Source organism: Passer domesticus, chromosome 28 (genome assembly GCF_036417665.1).
Source record: "Passer domesticus isolate bPasDom1 chromosome 28, bPasDom1.hap1, whole genome shotgun sequence".
Taxonomy (NCBI): domain Eukaryota; kingdom Metazoa; phylum Chordata; class Aves; order Passeriformes; family Passeridae; genus Passer; species Passer domesticus.
The window spans coordinates 2,523,751-2,537,540 of record NC_087501.1 but is presented as its reverse complement, the minus strand read 5'-3'; the positions used below and the strand labels follow the sequence as shown (position 1 = coordinate 2,537,540).

Here is a 13,790-nt window from a genome sequence, read left to right as displayed (position 1 = left end):
TTTTGATATGCACTACATAACTGCTACAGAACAGCAAATGCCATCATCCCCTGAGCAGTGACATGAAAATTAATAATAAACACTCACAAAACGTCAAAAGTTAAAAATGTTTCTCCATCTAAAACACAAACATAAAAGCTGCGAGTTTGACTATTTCAAGTATTTCAAAATGCTAAATAGCTCATGACAGTCTGCCTTACGTTCCCTTTCGCTGTGGGAGGGAAGTGAGAAAGTCTTACTTTGCTGCAAGAGGCAAAATACAAAGTTAGCAACACTTTAGCACTCCGGCAATGAACTAATGTTTGACTTCTTTCTCACATCCAAAGCTTTTTATTCCAAGCTGGATTTAAATGGCACCCAACTTCTTCCATTGGCACACTCCAGAAACTCAGCATGAGGACAAGAAAGTAAATGAGCCACAACAAGGAGGCACTGGGAAACTCAGAAGAAATCCCAGAAATCCACGACTAAGACTCCAGCTGCTGCTGGAGATCCTAGCACCCAAACCAAAAAGCCACTTGGCTCAGTCCTTTTTGATGTCCCAAAGTCAGGGCCATCACCACTTTCCTGGAATGATGCCTGCAGGTCCTCACACTTGGATTGATGAAGAGAGCAGCTATTCCCCCACAATCCTTGGGTTTGTAACTCGTGGTGATGGTGGGATGCAAGCTGACAGGGGATGCTGGAAATGACTGGAGGAATTCGTGTGTAATAGTGCTGACATGAAGCCTCTGAGGGCTGCAGCCTTGTACAGCAGAGAACAGGAAAGATCACAACTATTTCCCTGTCATGATGAGACATGGTTTCTGTGAGAAACCCGACTGTTGGGCCACTTCTTCTCCTGAAAGCACCAGCAGAGAACGGGACATCTGTGCTCCATCTGGATGGGAACTGTGAAGGAGAACGTCGGTCTCCGTGAGGGTCTAAGAATAGATGTCATTTTCTTTGGGATTGATGAGACAGAAACCCCAGAATATCAAGCAGCACCATCTCCTCCCCAGGAGCATCCAGCACGCTCAGGGCTGTGCTTGGTTGGCTCTCAGGACTCACGAGCAGTGGAGTCTCTGGAGCTCTCTCTGAGAGACTGAATGCTCCCTAGTGCCAGCCACAGAGGACTGGGACAAAAACCCAGTGAAAATTGCTGGGTAGGAAGCCCAGAAAAATGCTGTGTCCAAAAGACATATTTCTGAGAACTCCTAGAGAGCAAGGAGGTGCTTATTAATGTATTCCTGAGCTCAGCTTCATCTTCCAGATCAAGTGCCTGTAAGAGCTGATGAGTCCTTGAGCTGCTCCTTCCCAGTGATTAGGATGGCTGAAGAGCCCATTACCCCAGAGCACGCAGCACGGCTCACTTAGAGCCTTGTGAGGCTGATCTAGATGAATAAAAAGTGAGACAAAAGCCACAATGCAAGGCTGCAGCTCTTAGCAAGCCCTGCCTCGGCCAGGTCCTGCGGCTGAAGGGTAAATCCAAATTGTCAACACAACACAGGAATCTATTCCAAGATCCAGCCCTCCTGTGAACATCAGCTCACCTGGACCTCACCAGGAGTACCAGGACTTGTGGCAGGTCCTCTGGTGCCAGGGGAGGAGCTGCTGGCAGGCTGCACTCCAGGGATGGGGCTCAAGCAAGCCCTGGGCACACAAACACCAAGCTGAGTCCCTGCTGCTCTCCGTGCCCTTTCAGCTGTGTGCCAGCTGCAGGAACAGCCTGAGGAGCCTGACATGAGCAAGGTGTGGATGACCATGACGGCTCAGACATGAGCAAGGTGTGGATGACCATGACAGCTCAGACATGAGCAAGGTGTGGATGACCATGACAGCTCAGAGCCTTCCTCCTGGCTGACCCAGGGGTGCTTCCCCAGGCTGCCATGGCTTTACCTTCTCCTCCACAGGACACGCTGGTGCCCCAGCATGGCCAGCTAAACACAGCAAACCACCACCTAACACAATTCCCCACATTCCCTCAGGCAAAGGGGCCAACAGCTCCCAAGCCCACCCTGGCAAGGGACAAGTCATACTCTCTGTATCAGCATCTACAGTCTGTGAAGTTAAAAAGGCAACAAAGCCACACATACAGAGTGCCAACCCCTGTTATCTAATCACATCTAGGAATTACGTGCTAGGAGGGTCTAGTACACACAGCTCCATTTGTGTTTTGTGCTGAAGGAAGTGCCACTGGCAGCAATTCTGGGTCACATCTGTCTGCAGGACCTCAGCCCAGAAATCCTTCCTGGAGAAAGGTGAGTGCTTTGTTCAAGCATTTTCTGCTTCCACAACCAGAGAGGAATTTTTTTCACAGATTATTAGTGGTTTTCAGGGACTTTATGGTTAAGCAAACAATAAGATGGCTAAATTGTCCAATTTCAACATTTGACTTTTTGAATGTGAAAGTTAATAGGCTGCATTACTAGAATCACTGTGGAGGAAAGCACAAAACCCATCTGGGCAAAAATCAAGAGACAATCAATCCAAGAGTTTTTAAAGCCTGGCTTTCCCTCTGTGGTAAGAGCAGATGATGCTCTGTACTGTACAGAAACACCAAAGGTTTATTAAACGTATTAGCTGAGCTGATAATTAAACTGCTGATAATTAAAGCCAGGCTTGGTTATCTGCACCCAGTGGAGACATTGTCCTCCACTGAGAAAACACTTTGGAACTGTGGAACCAGAGATAGGGCTCTGGCACCAGGGCCAGTCCCAGCTGATAAACCCCTCATCTACATAAACAAAGCAGACAGTAATGAGCATCAGGAGTTTTTTAAAGGTTGTTATGACAGCAACATAAATGAATAGCTGCTTCTGCCAGCTGCCACTGCTCAGCTTTCCATGTTGTTCCCATTTTCTGCCCTCACACACCGAGCCCAGCCCCTTGGCCAAGCCCCAGCCCCCCCACCCTTCTGCACCAGCCCCTCTGCACCTACCTGTGGCCTTCAGTGCTGGTTGTTCCCCTAGCAACAGTTTTAACCTTTTGGCATGGATTTTCCCTTGGTAATGTGACTCTGCCACCACTGCTGAGGTAAAGGACATGTTACATAGCGTGCAGCATTTGTTCTTATCCACTGAGTCACCATCACTGCCCTGGGTGGAGACAAAAACACAGACAAAACCAAGAGGTGTATAAGCACAGTCACACAGAGAAGAGAAGAACAGGAGGGAGGAATCTAGGTTGTTATCCAAGGCCATGGCTGCCTTCCCCATCTCTCCCAGCCTTGCTCCTGCCTTGTCCCAGCCGTGTCCAGCTTGGGGACACCTCCAACCCCACTGTGCTCTGCACTGGGAGCTCAGCCTGTCCCTGTGTCCCGTGGAGCTCCTGGCACACCCTGAGCCTCCCTTCCCTCAGCCTCTGCTCCTCCTCTCTGGCTGAAGGAGCCACACAGACCCAGAGCTTTCCCTGCCATACAACACCAGCTCTTCCTCCTGATGTGCTTTTTTAAGAGACCCCAAAACATCTGGGGGGGGGCACAACCCACTCTGCATGTGGAAGAAATATGAACTGCAGGATCCAACACCAGCCTTGGGTGAACCCAGCACAGAGTGGACACCTGACCCACCACTGAAGGTCATTTCTTTCCCCCCCTAAAATAACCACTTTTAGAAAAAGGACTGATTTTCATCACTTTTTTGTTGTTGATAACTGTAAATCAAACCTTAGGGAGGAATCTCAAGAGGTGATTAGTACTGTTCTGAATGTAATTTGCACTTCTTTTAAATAGCTTTCTCTCAAGATATTTTATGCCTTCAAAGGGAAATCACTTGAAAGTTAAGAGCAGAGTAGAGAATTTCCAGTATCTATTGATCATCAGTGGCAACATATAAAGAGCCTCCAACAGAGCTTGTTTGAAAAGCTGATACACTTCGGTGTTAATGCACCAGGGTCTCTTCCTCTGCCAGGGCTGATCTTCAGTGACATTTTTTCCTTTTCAACCTACTTTCTCAGCTAGCCTGCAATTAAAAATTAAAAATTAAAGCCCCCTCAAAGAGCCCTCCAATACCTCACGCAGAGCTCAGGGTCCCATTTACAGTGACCCACAGCTGGCTGTGGAGCTCAGCTGGGTTCACCCAAATCTCTGGGTGATTACTTTGATGTGTGGGTAGGACTTCAGCCACCAGCAGGAGAGGGGTGTCCCCAAACCCTTGGTGCACATCCATGACAGCCCTCTGCCCCCTAACAGCCAGTTTTACACACCAAGTGCCACACACGAGGTTTTTGGGCTCTGCTGCTGTTAGCATTTACCCAAGTCTGGATCATCCCTTAGCAGCATCACCTCCCTCCCTCCTGCACCAACCAAACCCCTGCACAGAGCCAGAGGTGCTCCACGCTGATCCAGCCCTGAAGGGTAATTATGCCTTCTCATTTGTCAGGGGCTGTTTTACCTGAAACCCAAGAGGTTGGGGGGAAGCTGATCCGGGTGTGTTTTGTCACCCGCTGAATGACACGCTGACAGGGCTGTGCAACCACAGGGCTGCTCACCCGGGATGCCTCAGCTGGGCCACAGGGCAGCTCCCTGGGGGTGTTCTGCACCCACCCATTCTCACATTTCTGTGGTTGAGATGATCCCTGAGGTATTAGAAAGTCTCTTTTTTACCCAGCTCCACGACAGAAGAAGTAGTCAGGATTCGTCGGTTCTGCTTTTTGAGGTTGTTCATTTTTTCTTATCTATTACATTCTTTCTGTGTGTGCAGGTCAGGTTGTGGCACAGTTCCTGCCCTTGGGGTGGTGTTAACTCTTTATACTAAGAACTATGTGTTACTTTATTTACAATAATTTTCTAATATCTGCCATGTAACAGAGGGAAAAAAGGCTAATATTCCCTTTTTAGCTGCAGCTACTTCTACACAAATTTAATTGGTTTTCCCTGATTGTTTCTAATACTCATTAAAGTCGCTGTTCCATGGCCTGAGTGACACTGCTAGGATTGGGCACTGCATGTGCACATGGCAGGGATGTCACTGTGCAGCATTAGAGACACCCTAAATAGTTCTGTTCTCTCTAAATGCAAAGGCTTGTATAATATCTGATCAGCAACAGGCCTACTCTGAACTGTAAATGTTGGCAGATTTTCCCTGCTATATTTTTTACAACGCAAATAATTTTAGCATTTAGGTCTGGCCTAGCCTAGCATTCACCTAGAACATGAGGACGTGTTAATCCACCCCCACTAGGGCTGCCCTTGGCAAAAGCATCAGCAAACACAGAACTACATTCCTTCTCCTTCTCCACATTGCCTTTCACAAAAGCAATGGGAAATAGTTCAACTTTGACTTATTTGAGGTCTGATTGGTTCTGTGTCCTCCACATCCCATGGGCTGAGGTGCCCATGGGGCTCCTTGTTAGACATAATCAAACCCCTCAGAGGACCCTGCTTCCCATCTTTATGCACCTGTCCATTGCAGTGCCCACACTGCCATCAATAACTCAGTAAAATCACTGCAAGGTCCTGCTGTGGAGGGGCAGATTGCATCTGCAATTGGCCTGTGTGCAACAGAAAAGTTCACTAGTGTTTCAATTACTACATAAATGAGCTTTCAGATTCCTTGGGCAAAACTTGTGTGCTTCTTCCTTTAATTACAAGATATCACAGTGAATATCAACAGCACTCAGCCCCAGTCACACTGAACTGGTTTGGATGCTGCATGCTGGGAACCTCCCTGCAGCTCTCACATACCCCAGAGTGTGGGAAGGAGCCAAATGAATAATTCCCCATGAAGCCATCTCTTAAAACTTCAGCCTCCTTCTATCTATTGCCTGACAAATGGCTGTGAGCTGGTCCAATTCCTCACCTTCCTTTGTTTATTAGAACACAGCTGAGGAAGCCAATGGCCAATCTTTAAACTGGCAGACTGAGAGCAAACGTGAGAGAGAAGCCTTTGGATGAAGTACATAAACTCCCAGAACAAGGAGTCCCCAGAGCCCTGGGGAGGTGACACTGCTCTTGAAACCCCCCAGGGGTTTCCAGCTGTGACACTGCAGTGGCAACACTGGCACCCCCTGATCTCCTGCATGGCAGGAGTACCCACAGCTGCACCTACAGCAGCTCTGTACTTGGCACCAGGGGTACCCACACATCTCCACACCCACCACTGCCACCCCACACTGCTCCCAGACACCATCTAGGTGTGAGTCCTCCTGTCTGCCAGCGACCCTCACCCTTGACAGTGGTGTCACATGCTGGAAGTTGGGTGAAGGGGTCTGGAAGTGCCCCCAGTGCTGCTCCACTGCCAGCAGCACCCCAGGGTGGCTGTCACCCCACACTGCACGAGCCCCATCACCTGCCCCAGCTGCTCACCAGCAGACTGAAATGGAGCAAGCCCTGAGTATTTGCTAGCAGCACATTTTTTCCTATGAAAGAACACTTAAATAACTAAAAACGCAATTACTGTTGCTGATGCGCATCATAATTCTTGCGTAGTTTATTGGAAATTATTTCCAGTTACTTTGCATTCCAGCTAATCTAAATGTTACCTCTGGGCACCTGATCATCTGTGTGAGGGAGAGAATGGTGTAGCCCAGAGTCAGTGATGCACAGAGCAGCTGAACAAACAGGGGCTGGGATTGTACCCACGTTTTCTGAGCGGAGCTTTTTGGCCGGGCAGCCTCCATCGACGGGGTGCAGCATGTAGTACAGACGGACTTTGCTGGCATGCTTCCGACTCTGGAATGCACAAAGGAAAGAAACTGCAGTTACAAGGAGCGAGAGGCTCTGTTGCTGTGCTCACTCCACCAAGGCACAGGCAGGTTTCACAGCCCCCTGACACACATATCCACCAGTGGAGGAGAAAAGGCAGAGGGATCCAGGTGAGGAGCGTTTGCGCTTCTCAGGATTTTCACAGAGCTCTGCACCCAGCTGAAATGAGCTGTGGGATGAAACCTGCCATTAGCAGAAGAAATGGCCCACGCTGGCCCATCTCCAAGTCCTGCTGCCTGCAGCCCTCCAAGACACAGAGGGACCAGCCAGCCAGGGAAGGACAGCATTTGCTACCAGACTGTTTCCATGGGGGGGGCAGATTGAAATATGGGATAATGAGCTTCAGCCAGAGACACAACAGCATCCTGCAGTGTCAGAGGCACACACACAGACCAAATCCACAGCTCCTACGCTTCTAGAATGATAAAACATTAGAGGGATAAAAAATCTCCCATGAGGGAGACACGAGCAGGTTTCACACTGCCTTTGGGCACAGCTGGAGCTCACGGGCAGGTGAGGGTCAGAAGAGACAGGAGATCCCCTGGTGACCCCAGCAGCAGCAGCCAAAGCAAATCCTTGGGACTGGCAAGACTTAAAGGAAGATTTTAAAGCTTCTACAGCAGGAGCACAGACATAAACCTTCAAAACCCTGACTTACATCGGGTCTTGTCTGCTACCAGATGCAGGGGGGAAAAGCCTGCAGCCACAAAATAAGTGCACCCAGCATATGGGCAGCAGACACATGGGGAGCTGTTACCATGCAAATGTTTCCTTTGAATCACCCTTTCCAACTGCCCCAGAGAACAACAGCACCGTAATGTTATAATTTCACATCACAGAGCTGCAATTTAAAAATATTAAATTACCATTAGCATGTTCTGGAACATTCTTTTTCCTGTGGTATAAACTTGGAGCTAAATTTGCAGGGAGCTATATTTGTATTCGCATGCAGAAATGTGACTATGCAATAATTTTTTCCACAGAGCAAATCAGTCAAGACAAATAATGTCAAATATCTGTCCCCAGCTCGTCTTCCTGCTGCATTTAGCAAATGTGACCTTCCATGGTCAGAGCGAAGTGCAGGAAACCCCCAAAGCTCCAGCTACCAGATGAGCAACCCAGAGAGCGCCTGCGTAATTAGAAAATGACAAAATAGATGTTTGAAATTCACAGGACAGAGGTGCAACGCCACTCCTGGTGCTTGGCTGCAGTCCCAGCTTCCTGCCTGAAGTGATGCTTGGCGGGTGCCTTGCAGCACACAGGGCCAGCCAAACACGCTGTAAAGGCGACGTGGCCGGAGCTTTTCAGTTGAATTTCTTGCCTGAGCACTGCAACCCGGCAGAGCAGTCAGCCTCCCTCGAGTCATCCTCCCCAGAGTCACGAGGCTCTTCCCTCGGCTGGCTTCATCCAGCACGGCACGATGCCCACGCGCACACAGCCCCAGCCTGCTCTGTTTTAGAGGGCAAAACATTTGGGAGGGGTTGCTGGGTGTGTGGAAGCTGCAAAGATGTTAAGAGGAATCGTTTTTTTACGGTTCTGCTCCGTGGCACTCAGCTGGACCATAAATGGTGCCCAGATGGCAGCGTTGAAAGACAGCAAAGCTTCAGCCTTCTGTAAATCACCTTCTCACCTTTCTTTGCATTCGTGAAAGCCAAGGTAAAGAAATGACTTATGTTTGGCATAATTTAAAACCACACAGCTCCTTATGCAACCTTATTATCTTATGATCATAAAAGTGGAGCTTAAAATCATCCCTGGCCTCCGCGTGTATGTGGTGAGCATCTCCTTCCCTCTGCAGAGCAGAGGAAGCACAGCCCATTTGTCATCCATTTTATCTCTGGCATTTTCTACATTTACATGTGTATTTATCATCCCAACACGCCAGCAGGAGCACGGCAGGAGCACAGTGATTATTCTTAGTGTGCTGCTGGCAAACAGCACTGCGGGTTATCCTCTCCCTGCTGAAAACCTGCAGCTTCAAGGCACCAGGAGGGCAAGTGCCACACACACGGAGGGGGGCCAAAGGAAGAACCACAAACAGGAGCCAGAAAACTGGGAGGAACTGGGATTAGGGCACCTCCAGCTCCCACTTTGACCCATCTCACCACATCCACAAGCTGCAGGAAAGACAGAACCTTGCCACAACTGTAAATCCACAAGGCAGAATGAGCACGCTGCCTTGTGCTCCAACAGCCACCACAACCTCATTTTGGGTGCAATAAGGGTGTTTCTGTGCCCGTGAATATTTCTTTTGTGGCTGTACAAAGTGTTACACCAAAGGCATTCTCACTTTCCTGTCTCTAGTGGGGACAGCACCTTTTAAAGGCACTAAGTCTGGTTTAATACTGCAGGCTTGAAAACCAGCCCTGACTATGCAGGGAGCTCAGAGTCTGTTTTCACACAGCTGCTGCAGAGTTCTGCATTGCAAGCTCATTTGCTACTGTAAGGCTCATCAATAAAAGTAAATAAATGGATCATTTCTATCTCTATCAAATCTACTCTGGTACAGAAGATCGTGGCAGAGACAGCAAAGTTCTGGCAATTCAATCCAAAAACATAAAAGGGCAGATCAGAGCTAAACTGTGCTATGAAATGCAATTTGATTTTGCATAAATTGGGTTTTGCAGCACACTGTGCCTGGAGCAGGCAGCGAGGTCCCTGCGGGGTCAGTTTGGGACGCTCAGCCCTGATCCCTGTTTGATGGAGGGGCTTCTCATCCCTCCTCTGTGATGGACCAGCAGCTCTGGGGAGGACTGATCCATCTCCCTTCAGAGCCAGAAGCTGCCAGCTGAGGCATTACAGCCTGGGGTCACCAGGCTACACAGACACACACAGCTCTTCCTTCTGTGTTTGCCCAGGGTCTGGGAGAGGAGCCTCTCACTGTCACGTTTTCTGGAAAAACCCCTTCGTCAGGATTTTCTCCTGGGAAGCCGAGAAGCCTCAGAGAAAAAGGAAAACAATAATTATCTGATTTGCTTCTCCTGTGTTTTGCTCATTTGGAATGTGGTTTGGAGAGTGTTTACCAACAGGTGCATGTTGGATTGGTTTCATGTGAATTGTTTTGACTCAATGACCAACCACTGTCAGGCTGTGTCTGGACTATGGAAGGAGTCAGGAGTTTTCATTATCATTCTTTGTAGTCTTCTGTCTGTATCCTTTCTCTATTCTTTAGTATAGTTTAGTATAGTATTCTTTAATATAATATAATAAAATAATAAATTAGCCTTCTAAGAACACGGAGTCAGATTCATCCATTTCCTTCTTTCAACGGGGACCCCAGAACCTGCCACAGGAGCCCCCTCACCAGCTGAGGAGCTCAGACCCCACCTTTACACCACGATTCAAGCTGATCCAGCAGTCTAAAACACTTTGCCTGTGAGGGCCCTCTTCCCGTCTCCTGTCATCAGGCTCAAATCAACTATCTCTGCAGCTTCCCTCAGGCTGTGCTAGCACATAATCTCATTTCCCTATTCCCCATATATCCCTTCATCCATCCTTTTGCTGGCAGCTTTATGGTTTTGGGCAGTTTAGCTTTCTTCTCCTGCTCCTCCTTGTCTGTGACCCCTTTTCCAGCCAAAGGCCAGGGACCCCCCCACTGAGGAGCAGCAAGCAGAGACACAGGTGTGAGATGAAGGAAGGAACCATGGCAGCCCAAATGGCTGCAGCTTCTCTCAGTCTGTATTAAACTCTTTTTCAGAAGGCCCATTGGTTGGGTTTTAATCCTTTTAGTGTACACTGTGTTGATTTTTTTTGTGTGCTGGCAGTTTCTTAATTAAATTGCCACACAACACGCGATCACATGATTACACCTATTTTATTATCTGTATTGGCCCTACTTGTAATCTCATCAAAAGAGACAAAGTTATTTTGGCTGGCCCAGCTGTCCAAACCTTGTGCAGAAGCCCAGTTCCATGGTCCTGCAGCCTCTTTCCCCAGCATGCTGTGCCCAGGAGCTGTGCCAAGCCAGGCAGCTCCGGCTCCCCGCACGGGACCCCTGGCACTGCCGTGCCTGGCCCTGTGCTTGCTTCCTCCTGGAAACTTCCTCCCCTTTCCCACGCCCACAGGGTCAGCAGTGACAGGGCACAGCACGTGGCCAGCACGCTTCAAGAACCCACTTGTGAATTCCTGGACCTGCCGACCTAAACTACATCATCCTGGAATTTGTAATCGCTGCCTAACAACCTTCCAAATTTCTACTGGAATGGAACCAATCTATTTCTTCCTCTGTGATATAACAACATCCTCTGCGTTTTTTAAATAGACAGGAGAAGTATTTTCAGCAAATGCCTTCCCTTTTCTGCCTCTACTACCCACACAACAAACATTGTCAAGATCCCTGTGGTTCGCTGCAGAGCTGAACTCCCCGGCTGTTATTCCAGACACTGCTGGATGCCAATGTCCTTTTTCTCCCTTTGTAATTTTTGAAAAGCCTCATTTATAATTTATGGTCATTTCTATCAACTTCCCCTTTTTCCTCCATGAGTTAATTTTTTAAAAAGTGTCTACTCATGCTTTTGTCTTCCTGGGCACACAGAAATGTCTGCAATTCCCAAGTGCTCAGCTGAATTTGCACCCCCATCAAACTGGCTGCTCCAAAGCAAAGAGAGGCACATTACTCGTTTGGACATTGATTTGTTTACACATTAAGGCAACTACTGAGGATCTATTCAGCCAAGCAATCACTAGCTCCACTTCCTTATATCTGCTTATTCCTTCTACCATTCCACCTGGATGGCCAGGCTGACTCCAAGTGGGGATCCTGAGCATGAATTTTCTGTCTCAGGAATCACCATTTCTGATGTGATCTTTAACTTTACTGCTTCCTATATTGGTTTTCACTGTAGTCAAAGTATCTCATGTCCAACACACTGCTGGGTACCCTGTGGAGAGGAAATAACTCTCCCTAGAGGTAGGAGCAGCCAGGTTCAGCATCTGGCTCTCATGGTGCTGCCACCCACAAACCTGTCCCCCACACCTGGGCACCACGGGTGCCTGCTCCTCCCTAAACCCACTGGTAGCCCCTTCTCACATCACCCCCTCACATTCCTTCTGCAGGTGGATCTTACCTTACATCTACACTAATGCAACAACGCATTTATTTGTTGGTATTATGGGATTTTTGCAGGCAATGTACCTCCCTGAGCAGCCTGATTGAGCTGAAGGTGTCCCTGCTCTTGGTAGAGGCTGGACTAGACCTTTAAAGGTCCCTTCCAACCCCTTCTAGGATTCTGTAAACATGCCGAAGGAAAGGGGATGCAGGGACAGAGTGAGCAGGCTGGGAACTTCTGAAGCAAGCCAAGTTCTTGCTGCCCACCTGCAGCTCAAGTCCCTCATCCTGGGTCACACTGCTCTTGGGGACTGATGTTTGAGGTGTGGGTGGACTTCACCACGGGTACAGCCCCCCGTCCCAGTACCAGCAGGCACAGAAGAGTTAACACAAACACTGCTGTGCTCACGGGCGAGCCCAGCACCAGCCCCACAGCAGCAGCAGCAGCAGGATGGGATGTTCCCAGCGCATCCCCACTCTGATTTGTGTGGAACAAATCCCCGCAGCAGCGCGTCGGTGCCAGTCACCGCCGACAGCCCCGAGCGCACGGGGGCGGGTCTGTCACAACACACACCAGAGCTGCAGACTGCTGCCAAACACCCAGAACCCCCATCCAAACATGGCCTGGGAGTTTAAACGCTGAAGGCAGGCAGGAGTGAATACCTGGAACAAAGGGGTGCCCTCCTGTGCAGCAGGATCAGCGAGGGATGCTGCAGAAAGGCAAGAGCTGCAGAACTCATCTCCCAGGGACACTGGCCAGGGTGAGCCAGTGCAACCTTTGTTTGCTTTCATTCCATGCAGCTTTAATGTCACATCCCTTATGCCTCTCCACTACTGCTAACCCTGGGGTCCCATTTTCCCAGTGTGTTTTACTGCTGCTCTGAAGGACCTTTTAACTTCAGCTATTTTTAGACAGCAATAGGCCTCTGTGCAGAGGTACCTGGGAAGGGAGCTGTGCACAGGGCTTCATCTGCTCTGCTGTTGCTGCTGTTTAGAAATAGATTTTGACACTGGGAGTGCATTAAAAATAATGCTCAGCCATTAATGTTGACAACAGAGCAGTAACATAGAGCCTTGTAAAGTCCCATCCCATCTCCACTGGCTCCCACCGTGATGCAGCAGCTGCTGCTGCCCTGTGTGCAGAGAGAAGCACGAGCCTTGTGCCCTAAAAGCCTGGCACTCACCTATCTCCCTCATACACAATGGGTGGCCACGTTTTCCTCACCATATTTTAACTGGGGCAGTTACCACAACACAAATTGCCAAGGAATATCCGTGGCAGGCCTGCCTGTACACACAAAATGAACAGAGCAGCACCTTTGTCATCTCTGCAACACAAATATGCCCTCTTTAGCTTTTTCTCCTCAAGCCAAGGTTCTTCTATCCAACACCAGCACAACCTTCAGGATAACAGTAATGTCTGAGCAGCCACAAAAAACCTGTGATCACCACAGCAGAGCAGATTCCAGCAGCGGTGGGGAAGGACATGGCAACAGCAGTGGAGTGTCCCCTCCTCCTTCATCCTCTGAAGGGTTTACATCTCACTGCCACCAAAGCAGGACAACATGGCAGGTGAGCAGCAACAGTGGCAGAACATACGACAGAGATCATGGCCAGCAAATGTCACATTCCCTTCCATGATCACTGACATCAGCAGAACCTGGCACACAACAGCCCTGCCAGCCTTTACCTTCAGCTAAAGCACATCCTTCCCACTCCTCCATCCTGGAAATGCTTGCAGCATCTCACACAGGGAGCTGGGAGTAGAAACATAACATTCCAGCTCCTTGCTTTCGAGCACAGCATTTATTTTGTTAAATAGAGTATGTGCTCTTGCAGCACATTAATATTTCAGACACAGGATTGCCTTTCCGAGCACACACATCTCGATCCTTAAGGCACTAATGTGCCAATAGTAAACAATGTTTATTATTCCTTCAGACAAGCCATCCCTTCACATGTTTCCAGCCAAGGACAGCCCAACTGGAAGCAGATTGACCCCAGCACCACTCCAGCCCGTGCAGACAAGGAGCACTGATGAGGCTGTCGATACCGCTC

General features: G+C 49.0%; 1 protein-coding gene across 4 annotated transcripts in view; it reads right to left on the bottom strand.

The window, feature by feature from the left end:
• ZMAT4 (zinc finger matrin-type 4) overlaps positions 1-13,790 on the bottom strand; it is a 47,247-nt gene that overhangs the window by 14,615 nt on the left and 18,842 nt on the right. For 2 of the 4 annotated variants that reach the window (XM_064400363.1, XM_064400364.1), the window contains exons 3-4: positions 6,563-6,652; positions 2,921-3,077 (exon numbers count right to left, since the gene is read on the bottom strand). In XM_064400363.1, coding sequence (XP_064256433.1) covers positions 2,921-3,077; positions 6,563-6,652 — 247 coding nt within the window. The remainder of the gene's footprint in view (positions 1-2,920; positions 3,078-6,562; positions 6,653-13,790) is intronic. The other 2 variants (XM_064400365.1, XM_064400366.1) reach the window with 1 other exon arrangement.